The following is a 12,933-nucleotide window of genomic DNA, read 5'->3' as shown; positions in this document are numbered from 1 at the left end:
CCACAGACCCAGGCTTGGGGCCCTGAGCTCCCGGAGTGGGACGGGGCCTCCCTTCTTCACAGTGCAGGGGCTCCTCCAAGGCCCCTTTTCTGCCCAGCCTGGACACTGAGAGATGGGGTGTCGGGGTTGGTGGGGACACCTGAGGCCCTCTCAGGATGCCTCTCCTTGCACTGCCCCAGTGGCCAGGCCCAGGCCCCACCCTCTGCCCACTACACGGGGAGTGTCTGGTTCTGTCCTCATCTACCTGGCTCCCAGGATGGTCCTGCTGCCCAGCTGCTCTGACCGCTCAGAACAGGCCAGGGTGCAGCGGACACAGCGGGTAGCACCGGCTGCCACAGCAGTAAACTGGATGAGGAGGTGAAGGGGCACAGGGCACCCCAGGCCCATGCAGGGACCCAAGGCTCCGGCTGCCGTTCTGGGTAGGGGTGGGAATGAGTGTGGCCCAAGAGTCTGGGTCCCCGGTCCCCGGTCCCAGAGGGGCAGGGCTAGCGTGTTTACCCTGGTCTGGCCAGAGCACTTCCTGGGGAGGTGCCACAGGTGAGCTCGGTGGAGGGGTGGCAGGAAGTGGCCCTCCTCCTCCGGGCCCAGTGCCTGCCCCTGAGCCCGGGCAAGGCCTGGCTTCCTGGTTTACGGCCTTTGCAGTTTGATCCTGCAGGTTGCATGCCATGATCCTGCTCCATGCATGAGCTTGCCCTGACCCAGAGCTCAGGGATCACACACGCCAACCCCACGGTGCACCCTTGCCCTCACCCTTCCTGGAAGCAGAGCTGGGAGTGGCCAAGTGGGAAACAGGCGCTGGAGGGCACAGCCGGGGGGGGTGTCCCTCTCCACTCCTGAATGGGTGCCTGTCAACACGATTGTGAGTGCAGAGCCTACCCTCAGGAGACGGTACAGGATGGTCTCTCAGGCTCCATCCACTCCGGGGCCACCTGCAGCCATGGCGTTCCCTGTGGAACAGGTGACCACTGCCTGTGCGCCCACTGAGACTGGAGGTGTCAGGATCCATTAACCATGAAGGTAACAGGTCTCCAGCCTTGGGGAGGAGGCCCTTCCCTGGTCTGCATGGTTCATGGGCTGAGTCCTTCAGATGGCAGGCACGCCCAGCCGGTCCTCTGCGAGTGCAGGCGCTGGTGAGGGAGGGGGCCCAAGGAGCTCAGGCGCTGGCGTGTGTGGTTCTGCTGCAAGGGCGCAGGGGTGGGAAGCGGGTCCTGAGGGCTGTCCTGCAAGTCAGCCTGCAGGTCCTCACTGTGGCCTCTGGGGGTGATATGCAGGTCAAAGCAAGTCCGCCCAGGACAACGGGGTGCTCTTATCGCTTCCACGGAGACAGGCAGGAAAGTCTGTCCGGGTGCTACAGCCACAGCCACCCTAGCTGAGAGAGCCCCAGTGGAGGCCCAGGACAGTCCCGCAGCCTCCTGCCCTCAGGAGTCCACCGAACGGAAGGCGCCCAGCAGCCAGGGCCCGAGGGCGAGGCCAGCCAGGAATTGACCAGCTGGCAAGCAGGGTGTGCTCTCTTGAAGGGTGGGAGAACCGGTGATGGGGTCGGGGAGGTGGCCATAATTAGGAGAATTCAAGGAGGCATACACATCTCTTTATTTACAAAATGCGGTGAAGAGAAAATATCTATAGATATTAGGATGTGATTATTCCAAACATAGAAAACACACAATAGAACCAAATGAAGGGAAAGCTACTATTAACAGCTTAGATACTTTTTAAGGAGAACTTACAGTAAATCTGGGAATGGGAAAAAAAAATCACAGAGCTAGAATTTGTTTAGCACTCAGTGCAAAAGGCAAAAGTCGCTAAAACTGGAGTGGACGGAGGCTCAGAATGTGGGCCCCCGCAGCTGCTCTCTCTCCTGCAGTCCCATCCCCGGCCTCAGCCCTGACCTCTCCTCCGAAGCCCCTAAAGGGAGGAGTGTGGCTGAGATGGAAATTCTCAAGCACCAGAGCTGTTGGCTTGTTTGCATTTATTGCTTTAGGAACCCAGAGTGCACTCTTGCCCCCGGGGCCTGCCTGCCTGTGAGGCAGAGCTGGGGGCACTCAGAGCACAAGGCCTACCCCATCCTGCTTCTCCAGCCGGACTTGGAAACACAGCTGGGGCCTGGCCACGGAGTAAACTGGGGTCTCAGAACACAAATTAGGACCATCAGGGAACTAGGGGATGATGGGGGAGGCGGTGAGACGAGGCTTCTGTTCTGAAGGGCTCTGTCCTCCCTCTCAGCCCTGGAGGCCCATGGGGGTCCATGGAGGCCTGGCTGCTGAAGCCAGACCCCACTGACAGGGCTGAGTATGCGCTCCTAGGACTCACCTTGAAGGCAGTTCTGTGTGGTCCCTACCCTCCCTGCAGCTGTTCCCAACACCAGGGCCTCCAGCAGTTTGTTCTGCTCTGGCTCCTGCTTCCACCCCTGCCAGGACAGATGGAGCCATCCAAAACCATCGATGGACAGGCACTAGGAAAAGTGCCTTCCTGTCCAGGAACGGGGAGGTGACAGCTGGGGGACTGGTCGGGCCCAGGAGGAGGGCCCCAGTGTGGGGTGTTCTGGGTGCCCGCAGCTACCTGGTGAAGGCTGCAATGGCAACCACCTGCAGGACGGCCTCCAGGCCGTGAAGGGCCAGGAGTGTGGCACTGAGGGCCCAGTCGGCCCACAACACCAGGGTCTGCCAAAGCAGGAAGTAGGCAGAGAGGAGGGCGGTGCCGGCCGTGAGGGCCAGGCTGGCGGCCAGCGGCCTCTCAGCCTCTGTCAGGTTGCCCCTGGTACCTGGAGAACAGAGCAAAAGGGGGAGTGAAGGTGGTGGATGGTGATCCCCAGAGCCCACCGCCCACAGGTACCTGGCAGGCTGCTGGGACCAGAGCAGATCCTTGCCCTATGTTCCTCCGGGGCCCGGGGAATTCCAGGGAAACAGCCCCCATGGCCACCCAGAACTCAGGAGAGCCAGAGAGCATGTGCAGCACGGGCATGAGCCCCTCCTGGGGCAAGTGCCCCTGTAAAACCAGTGTGATCTGTCTCTGGGTCTTCTGGGTCGGCTGTGTGGGCGAGGGTGAATTTGGTTTCTAAAATGATTCAACTGCATCTGCCACCTTTTCCTAATTCCAAGTGGAACTGAAGGGATTTTTTTGAAAAATTCGCAAAATATTTTTCTCTGGTCCAAGGCCAGGTCTGGAAAATTTCATGAATACGTATTAAAAACGAAACTGCGTATTTAGCAAACAAATGTGTCAGTCACTAGCTGAGCCCAGGTGCCTGGAGACCCTGCAGCGTGCGGCACGCTTGGGGAGGGTCCCCGTTGGCCTAGCAGCCCCCAGCAGGGCCAGACAACACCCTGTCCCCACCACCTTGGGGCAGGCCCAGGTCCCCGAAGATCCGGCCAAGAACCGGGCCTCCGTGCAGCAGTGGCGCTCGCACCCTCCCAGCAGTGCCCACTCTGGGGGGCAAGCTGTAGAGGCTCCAGGACCATCTGTAAGTGCAGACAAGACACTGACGGCCGGGCACCCCTCAGTGGAATGGGCAACTGAGAGAACTCGCCTCCATCCTCCTAGTGTGTCTGAGGCCTGATAACAAGAGGAAGGGTGGGGGACACCCTTCTCTGCAGCCTCGGTTCCTCACTGGACATCCAGCATCAGAGATGTATCTGTTTGTGAACAAGAGGGGTCCAAGATTCCAGCCTGGCAAGCGCAAAGCGCCCTGGAAGTGCCCACTGCGTTCCCCACGGTAGAGCAATGTTTCACATACACATGTGTTTAGGTGCACGTGTTATGACCATGAGCACGCAGACGGCTGGAAGCCTGCACCCCACTGGCCACAGAGGTGAGCTCTGGGGAGGGCAAATTTCCATGTTTTACTTCTGCACCCCTTGAATCTTGTACAAGAATATATCCTTGAACAAACTGTGGTTAAAAAAAGGGGAGTGAGGTCAGGCACTTTGGAAGGCCAAGGTGGGCAGACTGCTTGAGCCCAGGAGTTCAAGACCAGCCAGGGCAACATAGTGAAACCTTGTCTCCAGCAGGGAGCGGTGGCTCACACCTGTAATCCCAGCACTTTGGGAGGCCGAGGCGGGCAGACAACTAGGTCAGGAGATTGAGACCATCCTGGCTAACATGGTGAAACCCTGTCTCTACTAAACATACAAAAAATTAGCCGGGCGTGGTGGCGGGCGCCTGTAGTCCCAGCTACTCAGGAGGCTGAGACAGGAGACTGCTGTCAACCTGGGAGGTGGAGCTTGCAGTGAGCCGAGTTTGCGTCACTGCACTCCAGCCTGGGCGACAGAGTGAGACTCTATCTCAAAAAAAAAAAAAAAGAAACCCTGTCTCCTTGTCTCTACAAAAAAAAAAAAAAATTAGCCAGGCATGGTGGGGGGTGCCTATAGTCCCAGGTACTTGGGAAGAGGGGGAGGGCTGAGGCAGGGGGATTGCTCGAGCCCAGGTGGTCAAGGATGCAGTGAGCTGTGATTGCACCACTGCACTCCAGCCTGCACAACTGAGTGAGACCTCTCAAAAAAAGTAGGTCACTTGAAGGGGTTGCAGACTTGGGGATCCCTAGAGCTGGACTCGGGAGGCTGGGGGCTCCCACCCCTCTAGACTCTGCTGCCTTTTGGGACCTGGCAGAACTCTCCAGGGCTCTCTCCTCCGACAGCTAAGGCCAAGGGGAAGGGGGTGCTGGTGAATATTCCAGAGCTCCGGATGTGGTGGTGGGCTGGGCTTCTGATCTCAGTGCCATTAACCAGTGACTTCTACAAGACACACTTCCAAACACAGTCTCTCCCAACGATGCCCCCAGCGTTGTCTGTCTCTGGGACAAAACTTCTCAATTAATACTTAATGACACTGTAAGGTGAGCCTGCAAAGCAACTGGGTAAGCAGTTTGGATAAAAAACGTCTCCGAGAACCATACTATAAAATAATCACTATTGAAAGGCTGTGCTAACAGATAGCAACTCTTAGGACAGGTTCTTCACGGTGCTAACGTCCACTCACCCAGGTATAACCGCACCGCTTCCAGAATCCCCATCAGAAACAGCAGAGCAAGATCAAGGACCAGGTAGTGGTGAGGACAGCTGAATACCTGACCTGGAGAGCAGAGGTGCAGACGGAACACAAGTTACCTGGCACAGCAGCAGCAGCCACCTCAGCTTGCCTTTTCCTTTTCCTTTTTTTTTTGAGACAGGGTCTTGCTCTGTCACCCAGGATGGAGTGCAATGGCGCCATCTCAGCTCACTGCAACCTCTGCCTTGTGGGTTCAAGCAATCCTCTCACCTCAGCCTACTGAGTAGCTGGGACTACAGGCGCCCACCACCAAGCCCGGCTACTTTTTGTGTTTTTAGTAGAGATGGGGTTTCCCCATGTTGGCCAGGTTGGTTTCGAACTCCTGACCTCAAGTGATCCGCCCGCCTCGGCCTCCCAAAGTGTTGGGATTCCAGACGTGAGCCGCCGCGCCCGGCCTGACTTACTTTTATATGTGATCATCAGGAGCGTGGCGAGGAAATACAGGGTGTAGTACGTTCCGCTGAGACAAAACAGCATTTGAAGGGGAACTGAAGAGAGCTGGTGAGTGGTTAAGAATCCTCAAGCTCAATGGGCCTGGGAGCAGCCTCCCAGGCGGCTGAACAAGAGGGGCTGGTTCTGTCATCTGTTTGGTGGCCACAGACACCACGGGACCACAGGGTCCTGGCAACGGCTCACTGCCCATCGGAGGCTTCTGCCACTGTGCTGGCTGCCAGTGGGGTCCCATGAGCTGGCAAGGCCTTTGTGGGACCCCCCTCCACGCCAGAACAATGCAGTCTGTGCACCGCAGCCCCTGCCCTTGGTGACTGTGGACTGGTCAGGGGACAGCCTCCACACACTGGCACTCCCAGTGATGTCACCCTGACTCTGGCCCCAGTTATGAGTTAGAGAGAAAAAATAACTTTGTCATTTTCTTTTTTTTTTTTGTTTTTGAGATAGAGTCTTGCTCTGTTGCCCAGACTGGAGTGCCGTGGCACAATCTTGGCCCACTGCAACCTCCGCCTCCTGGGTTTAAGTGATTCTTCTGCCTCAGCCTCCTGGGTAGCTGGGATTACAGGCGTATACCACCACACCCAGCTAATTTTTTGTATTTTTAGTAGGGACAGAATTTCACCATGTTGGCCAGGCTGGTCTCAAACTCCTGGCCTCAAGTGATCTGCCCGCCTCAGCCTTCCAAAGTGTTGGGATTACAGGCATGAGCCACTGCGCTCTTCAGAGGAAATATATTTCTGTTTGGGGGGACTTAAGTATCTATTAGCCATTTCCTGAGCTGTGTACATTTCCTATTTGTTTATGCTAACATGAGTCTATGGGGCCAGGCACAGTGACTCACGCCTGTGATGCCAGAGCTTCAGGAGGCTGAGGCTGCAGTGAGCTGTGATTGCCACACTCCAGCCAGGGTGAGAGCAAGGCTCCGTCCTTCAAATAAAATAAACAAACAAAAATAAAATGAATCTAGGGACATTCAAAGTGAGGAATTTCCATCTTCCTGCCACGACTGGCCGGGACAGAGGCAGGTGGCCATCCTCTTCGGAGCCGGGCAGTCTGGCGTGCTTAGCCACTTTGTGCAGGGCTGAGCAGGTAGGGGATGGAGCCAACACAACTGATCCAAGGAAGTTACATCAACTCTCTAAATCTGTCAAGCAACACCCTCCTCTCCAAAGTGGAATTACTAGACAGAACTTAAGGAAAACGTGGGGTGAGGCCGAGCGCTCTCTGCGTGGCAGCAATTCGGGCCTCTGGGTGCTGTCCTGGAGGGGCACGCAGCAGGATACCACTGTGGAGAAGCCTCTCCCTGAAAGAGAAAGGGGCCGTGAGCAAGGCCCGACAGCCACCAGGAGGCTTTCCTGGGGCTCGCTCCACACTGATAGGAACCACCCCTGCTTTATTCTCTTTAGATCTCATATTTGTAGAAAGCAGTAAACATATACCGTGGGCCTGCCCCTAGGTATCTCCCGTGGCTCTCTAGCCATCCTTCAACGAGGCTAGGAGTCTCTGCCTTTCAGAACCTGAGGCTGGAGACAGCGAGTACGGGAGGAACCGTGGTGGGAAGTGAATGCTCCACTTCACCCTGGGCCAAACCCAGCTGGCCCTCAGGGAAAGCAGCACCCTGAGCCTACCCAAACCGCAGCTCCCCTCGTTGTCTGTGGCTTCTCTGTATTTGCCACACATATATGACTAATGAAAACCTTTTCGGCCGGGCGCGGTGGCTCACGCCTGTAATCCCAGCACTTTGGGAGGCCGAGGCGGGCGGATCATGAGGTCAGGAGATCAAGACCATCCTGGCTAACACGGTGAAACCCTGTCTCTACTAAAAATACAAAAAAATTAGCTGGGCATGTTGGCAGGCGCCTGCAGTCCCAGCTACTCGGGAGGCTGAGGCAGGAGAATGGCGTGAACCCAGGAGGCGGAGCTTGCAGTGAGCTGAGATCCGGCCACTGCACTCCAGCCTGGGCGACTGAGCGAGATTCTGTCTCAAAAAAAAAAAAAGAAAATCTTTTCTGACTTAGGTTGTAACAAAACTTTTTTCATAATTTATAAGAGACATTTGCTTTCCTTTGGAATTTTATCCCCAAACATCCCTCCAAAAATAAGAATTTTCAAAACTAGCAATGCAGCAGTCCAATCTTTTTATCATGCAACCTCTTAGGCCTTCTCCCACCCCGACCTGAGATGACAGGAAGCCTGAGGAGTGAATGGAGCCTCTTTCCGCATTTTCGATTCTGAGGTTTTGCATATGAAGACTCCCCTGACTCATCCTGGATCCACGGTGACCTGGGTCGGACTAATTGTCTGAAAAGGGCTCACGCTAGTTGCACATGTGATATGTGCACGTCTCTACATGTGTAAACGCATCAATATAGATCTAGAATTGGGCGGAAACCTCTCATAAAAGGAGGCTCAAGCTGCACTGCTGGGCGGCAGGCAGGACAGCAACCTGAACACAGCCTCTCTGTTCCATTTCCACTTCAATGCCAGGGAGGGCAGGACAGAAACCTGGCGTTAGTGAGATTTTGTGGCTGATCCCACAGCTTCTTGAGCAGATCTGGGGCCTTCTGTGCCAGAGTTTGTGGACTCTCACATGGGCAAGCGTCTTGAGTCGGTAAATATAGGACATCGGCATCAGAGACTCAGAACTGGGCTCCTGAAAGAGGCGCCACAGGCTGGAAGCAGGAAGCCAAGTGCACGGCAAACCGCGTTGCATCGTGTTACCGGCAGACCACTCTTTAAACCCGATCTGTTCTTTTCCAGGCCCTAGCTAAACCAGGCTACCTAAATACCTGTCATTATCTGGGATGATTTCGCATTAATTGGGGTTTTTGTTCCTTCTGTTCCTTTTCTTAGAGGTTGGCTTCTTAAACACTTCCAATGTGTCTGCTAGTTGCTCATTGCTACAGATTGAAGTTGTGGCATTTGGGGGAAACTGTATAAAAGTCTTAAGTGATGTAACATTTAAATAATTAATATGAAGGGCGGCTATAACCAGCTGTTACAGGGCGGCTGTTCTAACAATTCTAGACCTGCAGGAGCTCATTCTGACTGAACGTAGCCCTGGCTTTCAGGACATTTTTGGTCAGTGACTTACTGTAATCACAATGTGGCTATGAATAGCTGTGTCAGGCGAAGTTAAACATGGAAGTAAAAGAGAACAAATGTTTTCCCTGATGTAACGGACAAGGTGTGTTACGAGATCTTGCTCTGGTATACACTTAATTTTTTTAGAGACAGGGTTTTGCTCTATTGCCCAGGCTGGAGTGCAGTGGCGTGATCACAGCTCATTGCAGCCTCAACCTCCTGGGGTTAAGTGATCTGCCAGCCTCAGCCTCCCACGCAACTGTGACCACAGGCTCCCTGGGGTAATTTTTTTTTTTTTTTGAGACAGAGTTTCGCTCCTTGCCCAGGCTGGAGTGCAATGGTGCGATCTTGTCCCACTGCAACCTCTGCCTCCCTGGGTTTGAGTGACTTCTCCTGCCTCAGACTCTCATGTAGCTAGGATTACAGGCATGCACCACCACACCAGGCTAATTTTGTATTTTTAGTAGAGACGGGGTTTCTCCATGTTGGTCAGGCTGGTCTCGAACTCCTGACCTCAGGTGATCTGCCCTGCTTGGCCTCCCGAAGTGCTGGGATTACAGGCATGAGCCACTGCGCCCGGCCTTCCCCGGGGTAATTTTTAATTTTTTTTTTTTGTAGAAGGGGGTCTCGCACTGTTGCCCAGGCTGGAGTGCAGTGATGTGATCACAGCTCACTGCAGTCTCAATCTCTTGAGCTCAAGTGATGCACCAGCTTCAGTCTCCCACGTAGCTGGGACCACAGGCTCCCCGGGCTAATTTTTAATTTTTTTTTTTTGTAGAGTGGGGGGTCTCGCTCTGTCGCCCAGGCTGGGGTGCAGTGGCGCCATCACGACTCACTGTAGCCTCCACCTCCTGGGTTCAAGCGATCAGCCAGCCTCAGCCTCCAAAGTAGCTTGGTCCACAGGGGTGCGCCACCACGACCGGCTGATGTTTACAATTTTTTTGTAGAGAGAGTATCTTGCTATGTTGCCCAGGCTGGTCTCAAATGATCCTGCAGCCTCGGCTTCCCAAAGTGCCAGGCTTACAGGCGTGAGCCACTGCGCCCAACCTAAACTTAATTTTTAACCTAATGAAAATACACAAACCTGATTACTAGAGGCTGCCCTGCCTATGGAACGGCCATTCGTTATTCCTTTAAAACAAAGCACCTAATTTCCAGAGAACGCGCTCGAAGGTCTGGCACTTCAGCGCCCGCGTTTGAGAGCTCTGGCTGCACCCGCAGACAGCAGAAAGCGGCCCCGCTGCAGGACGGCCGATTGACTGCTTCGGTCTGTCCCTTCCTCCCCTCGGAGGCGAGTCTCTCACGCAGGACGGCGGCGGCAGGGGCACCCGCGGTTTCTTTGGCGAAGGTTCCAAGGCTACCGAAACCCCGCGCCCATCCTGCCCACGTGTCTTCACAAAAGCCACGCGCGGGACAAGAGCTGTCGGGGACCGGGTCCCCGAGAGCCGCTCCAAAGCCGCTCCGCACCCACCCTGCCCGGGCCCAGGCGCCCGCGCGCGGGCGAGCTCCTCGGGGCGCAGGACGCCCGCCACCCAGGCCAGGCCGCGCTTCTCGATGGGGTGACGGAGCTGTCTCGCTCGCGTAGAGATGGTAGCACAGCCCCGTGTGCGCACCGAAGACGGAAACCGGATTGTACCACAGGGAAACGCCGCGCCCGCCGCGGCTAGCCCGGAAGCCCCCACCCGCCCGAGCTCACCTCGCCGCGCGGCCGCCATCTTACCCGCCCCGCCCGCCGGTCTGTCGCGATCCCGGCAGCCTCTCGGCCCGCGCTGCTCGCGCTCCTTCGGCCATTTTCGCGTCTCCTGACGAAGGGGCCCGACCGCGCCGCGTTTCGGGAGCGGACGTCCGAGCCACGGCCGAGGCTCGATTAGTCCGTCCGGCACCGCTCGGGCACTTTCGGAAGGGAGGAGGCGGAGAACCGAGGTTCGGGAGCATTCGGGCTCGGGGACATTCGGCTCGTCTCGGCTCGGCCTCGGGCTGACTCGGCTCCCGCCGGCAGCGGGAAGGGGCGAAACCCGCGGCACTAAGCTCTGTCTCTGAGAGGCAGAATTGCGCCGGGCGCCGGCGAGAATCTGCCTAGAGCCGTCCAGCCCTGTCGGCCGGGGACAACAGCCGTCTCAGCCTGTTAGGCAGTGAGGAGAGCCGGGGCTCAGTCTCTCGGAAGCCCTCGTGCAGACTCGGACCTATTCGGACTGACTCGGCTTCCCACTTCGGGGAGCTTCGACCCACCTCGGTTCAGGACTCGGTCTCGGCTCGGCGGCTTCGTGCAGGTTCGGCTCTTATTCGGGCAGCCTCGGTTCGCCTCGGCTCCGCTCTACGGGCAGACTCGGCTCGGGTCTGCTCGGCAGCTGGCTGCCTTTTCGGTCCCTGTTCGGGCGGCGGCTTCGGGCGGCGGCTTCGGGCGGCGGCTTCGGGCGGCCTCGGCCCAGCTCGGGCGTCCTCTTCGGGCCCCGCTTCGGGCTCAGCGACCGGTGCTTCGGGCGGCCCCGGACGGCGCCTTCGGGAAGGCTCGGCGGAGTCCGGATGGAGGACTCGGACTCGGCGGCAAAGCAGCTGGGCCTGGCTGAAGCGGCAGCGGTGGCGGCCGCGGCCGCTGTGGCGGCGGCGGCCGCGGCCGCGGCGGGAGGCGAGGCGGAGGAGCCGGTGCTGAGCAGGGACGAGGACTCGGAGGAGGACGCAGACTCGGAGGCGGAGCGGGAGACTCCGCGGGTCACGGCAGTGGCGGTGATGGCGGCGGAGCCCGGGCACATGGACATGGGCGCCGAGGCCCTGCCCGGCCCCGATGAGACCGCTGCTGCCGCAGCCTTCGCAGGCAAGTGCGCCCACCGGCCTCTCGCCTCGTCCGGTTCCAGCGCGCCTACCCCGCACACCTGCCCCGCACAACTGCCCCACGTGACCAGCCCGCCACACCTGCTCCTCACACCTGCTCCACGTGACCAGCCCACCCCACCCGCCCCGCACACCTCTCACACCTGCCCCACATGACCACAATGCCCCACCAGCCCCTCCCACCTGCCCCACATACCTGCTCCAGGTGACCAGCCTGCCCCACCTGCCACAGACACCTGCCCCGCACACCTCTTCCACGTTTCCAGCCTGCCCCACCTGCCCCCACGTGATCAGCCTGGCCTACCTGCCCCGCACACCTGATCCACATACCTGCCCCAGGTGACCAGCCTGCCCCACCTGCCCCGCACACCTGCCCCTGGTGACCCACCCAGCCTCACCTGGCCTGGCCCTGCGCGGCACACACCGGCCCCACCTCCCTTTTCTTTGTGGCAGCCCTGCCTCCTACTGGTTCCCCTGTGCAGCCCTGCCCCTGCCCTGCCTTCATCCTGGCTCCCCCCACCCACCTGTCCTGGAGAAGCCTGGGGGTGGGTGGGCATCTGTGGTCACCAGGAACCCCCCCACGTCCTGAGGGCCAGTTCAAGTATGACCTGAGCACTGAGGAGCCAGGGGTGGGCAGCCTGCTGGAGGCCATGATGCCAGAGGTCAGCGTGGCTGTGTGGTGACCCAGGGGGACCGTGGAGTTACCTGTGCAGGCTCCTATCCCAGTCCTCCCTCTTCCTCTTGCCTTTTTCCCTAAGGACCTGCTCCTTCTGCCCCCTTCCTGTCAGGCTCCCTTTGGGGAGGCTGCCGTGGCTTGCCAGCCCATATTTTTCTGTAAGCTGCTCATAGTTTCTTGCCACACAGAGCAGCCTCCTCAGGCTCCAAAACACTGGGAGCCCGGGGCAGAGCTCACAGATGCCCTACGGGGCTGTTGCCATCCAGCACCTCCTGTGTCCCGCCCTCGTGTCAGTGGGGCATAGACTTCCCTGCCCACTAGCTTCCCAACGCACTGCACTCTTCCCCATTGGAGCTCCCGAGTGTCCCCCAGGGACTCGCAGCTCAGTGTTCAGACCCTTGGAGGAGCTCCTTGTTGCGTTGTGAGGCACTTTTCTCCTAAGGAGCTTTGCGGGTTTAGGAACTGGACCCCAGTCCTGGTGTCCCAGGTATGTCAGGGCATTGCATGTGCTCTGGGTGCGTCTTTGGCCTGGGGGCTGTCCCAGCAGCGTCTGGGCTGCCCTTGGTCAACTGAATGGCCCTCAAAGGCAAGGGGGTCACTGCTGCTTGTTTGGTTGCTTAAGAAGAAAAAGGGAGGGAAAGCTTTGTGACTCTCGGGTTGGCTTTCGTGGCTAAACTCTGGTTTGACATTGGGATTTGGAGCCATGAGGTTGACTTCAGGTTTTTGTCATTTTTGCACGTATTTTTCTGAATGCATAAAAGAAAAGTGATGCTGTTCATCGTGATGTCAGAGAAATATGTTGACGTATGTTTTCTTCTGAAAAATATGGTAGTTGTCTTTTTATGTGGTAA

At 57.6% G+C, this 12,933-nt stretch overlaps 2 protein-coding genes across 2 annotated transcripts in view; one reads left to right on the top strand and one right to left on the bottom strand.

The window, feature by feature from the left end:
- Positions 1-1,566: 1,566 nt before the first annotated feature.
- On the bottom strand, positions 1,567-10,961 carry TMEM80 (transmembrane protein 80). Its single transcript, XM_010389263.2, is given in 6 exon segments — positions 1,567-2,761; positions 4,975-5,067; positions 5,448-5,541; positions 6,777-6,796; positions 10,274-10,346; positions 10,348-10,961. Coding segments are annotated over 6 exon segments (651 nt in total). The 5' UTR covers positions 10,513-10,961; the 3' UTR covers positions 1,567-2,555.
- Positions 10,961-12,933, top strand: part of DEAF1 (DEAF1 transcription factor) — a 43,229-nt gene continuing 41,256 nt past the window's right edge. Inside the window, exon 1 of the mRNA XM_030918554.1 lies at positions 10,961-11,389. Coding sequence (XP_030774414.1) covers positions 11,101-11,389 — 289 coding nt within the window. The 5' untranslated portion in view covers positions 10,961-11,100. The remainder of the gene's footprint in view (positions 11,390-12,933) is intronic.

This window comes from Rhinopithecus roxellana, chromosome 15 (assembly GCF_007565055.1).
Source record: "Rhinopithecus roxellana isolate Shanxi Qingling chromosome 15, ASM756505v1, whole genome shotgun sequence".
NCBI classification, from domain to species: domain Eukaryota; kingdom Metazoa; phylum Chordata; class Mammalia; order Primates; family Cercopithecidae; genus Rhinopithecus; species Rhinopithecus roxellana.
Note: the sequence above shows the minus strand (reverse complement) of the source record. Positions and strands in the feature narration are given on the sequence as shown.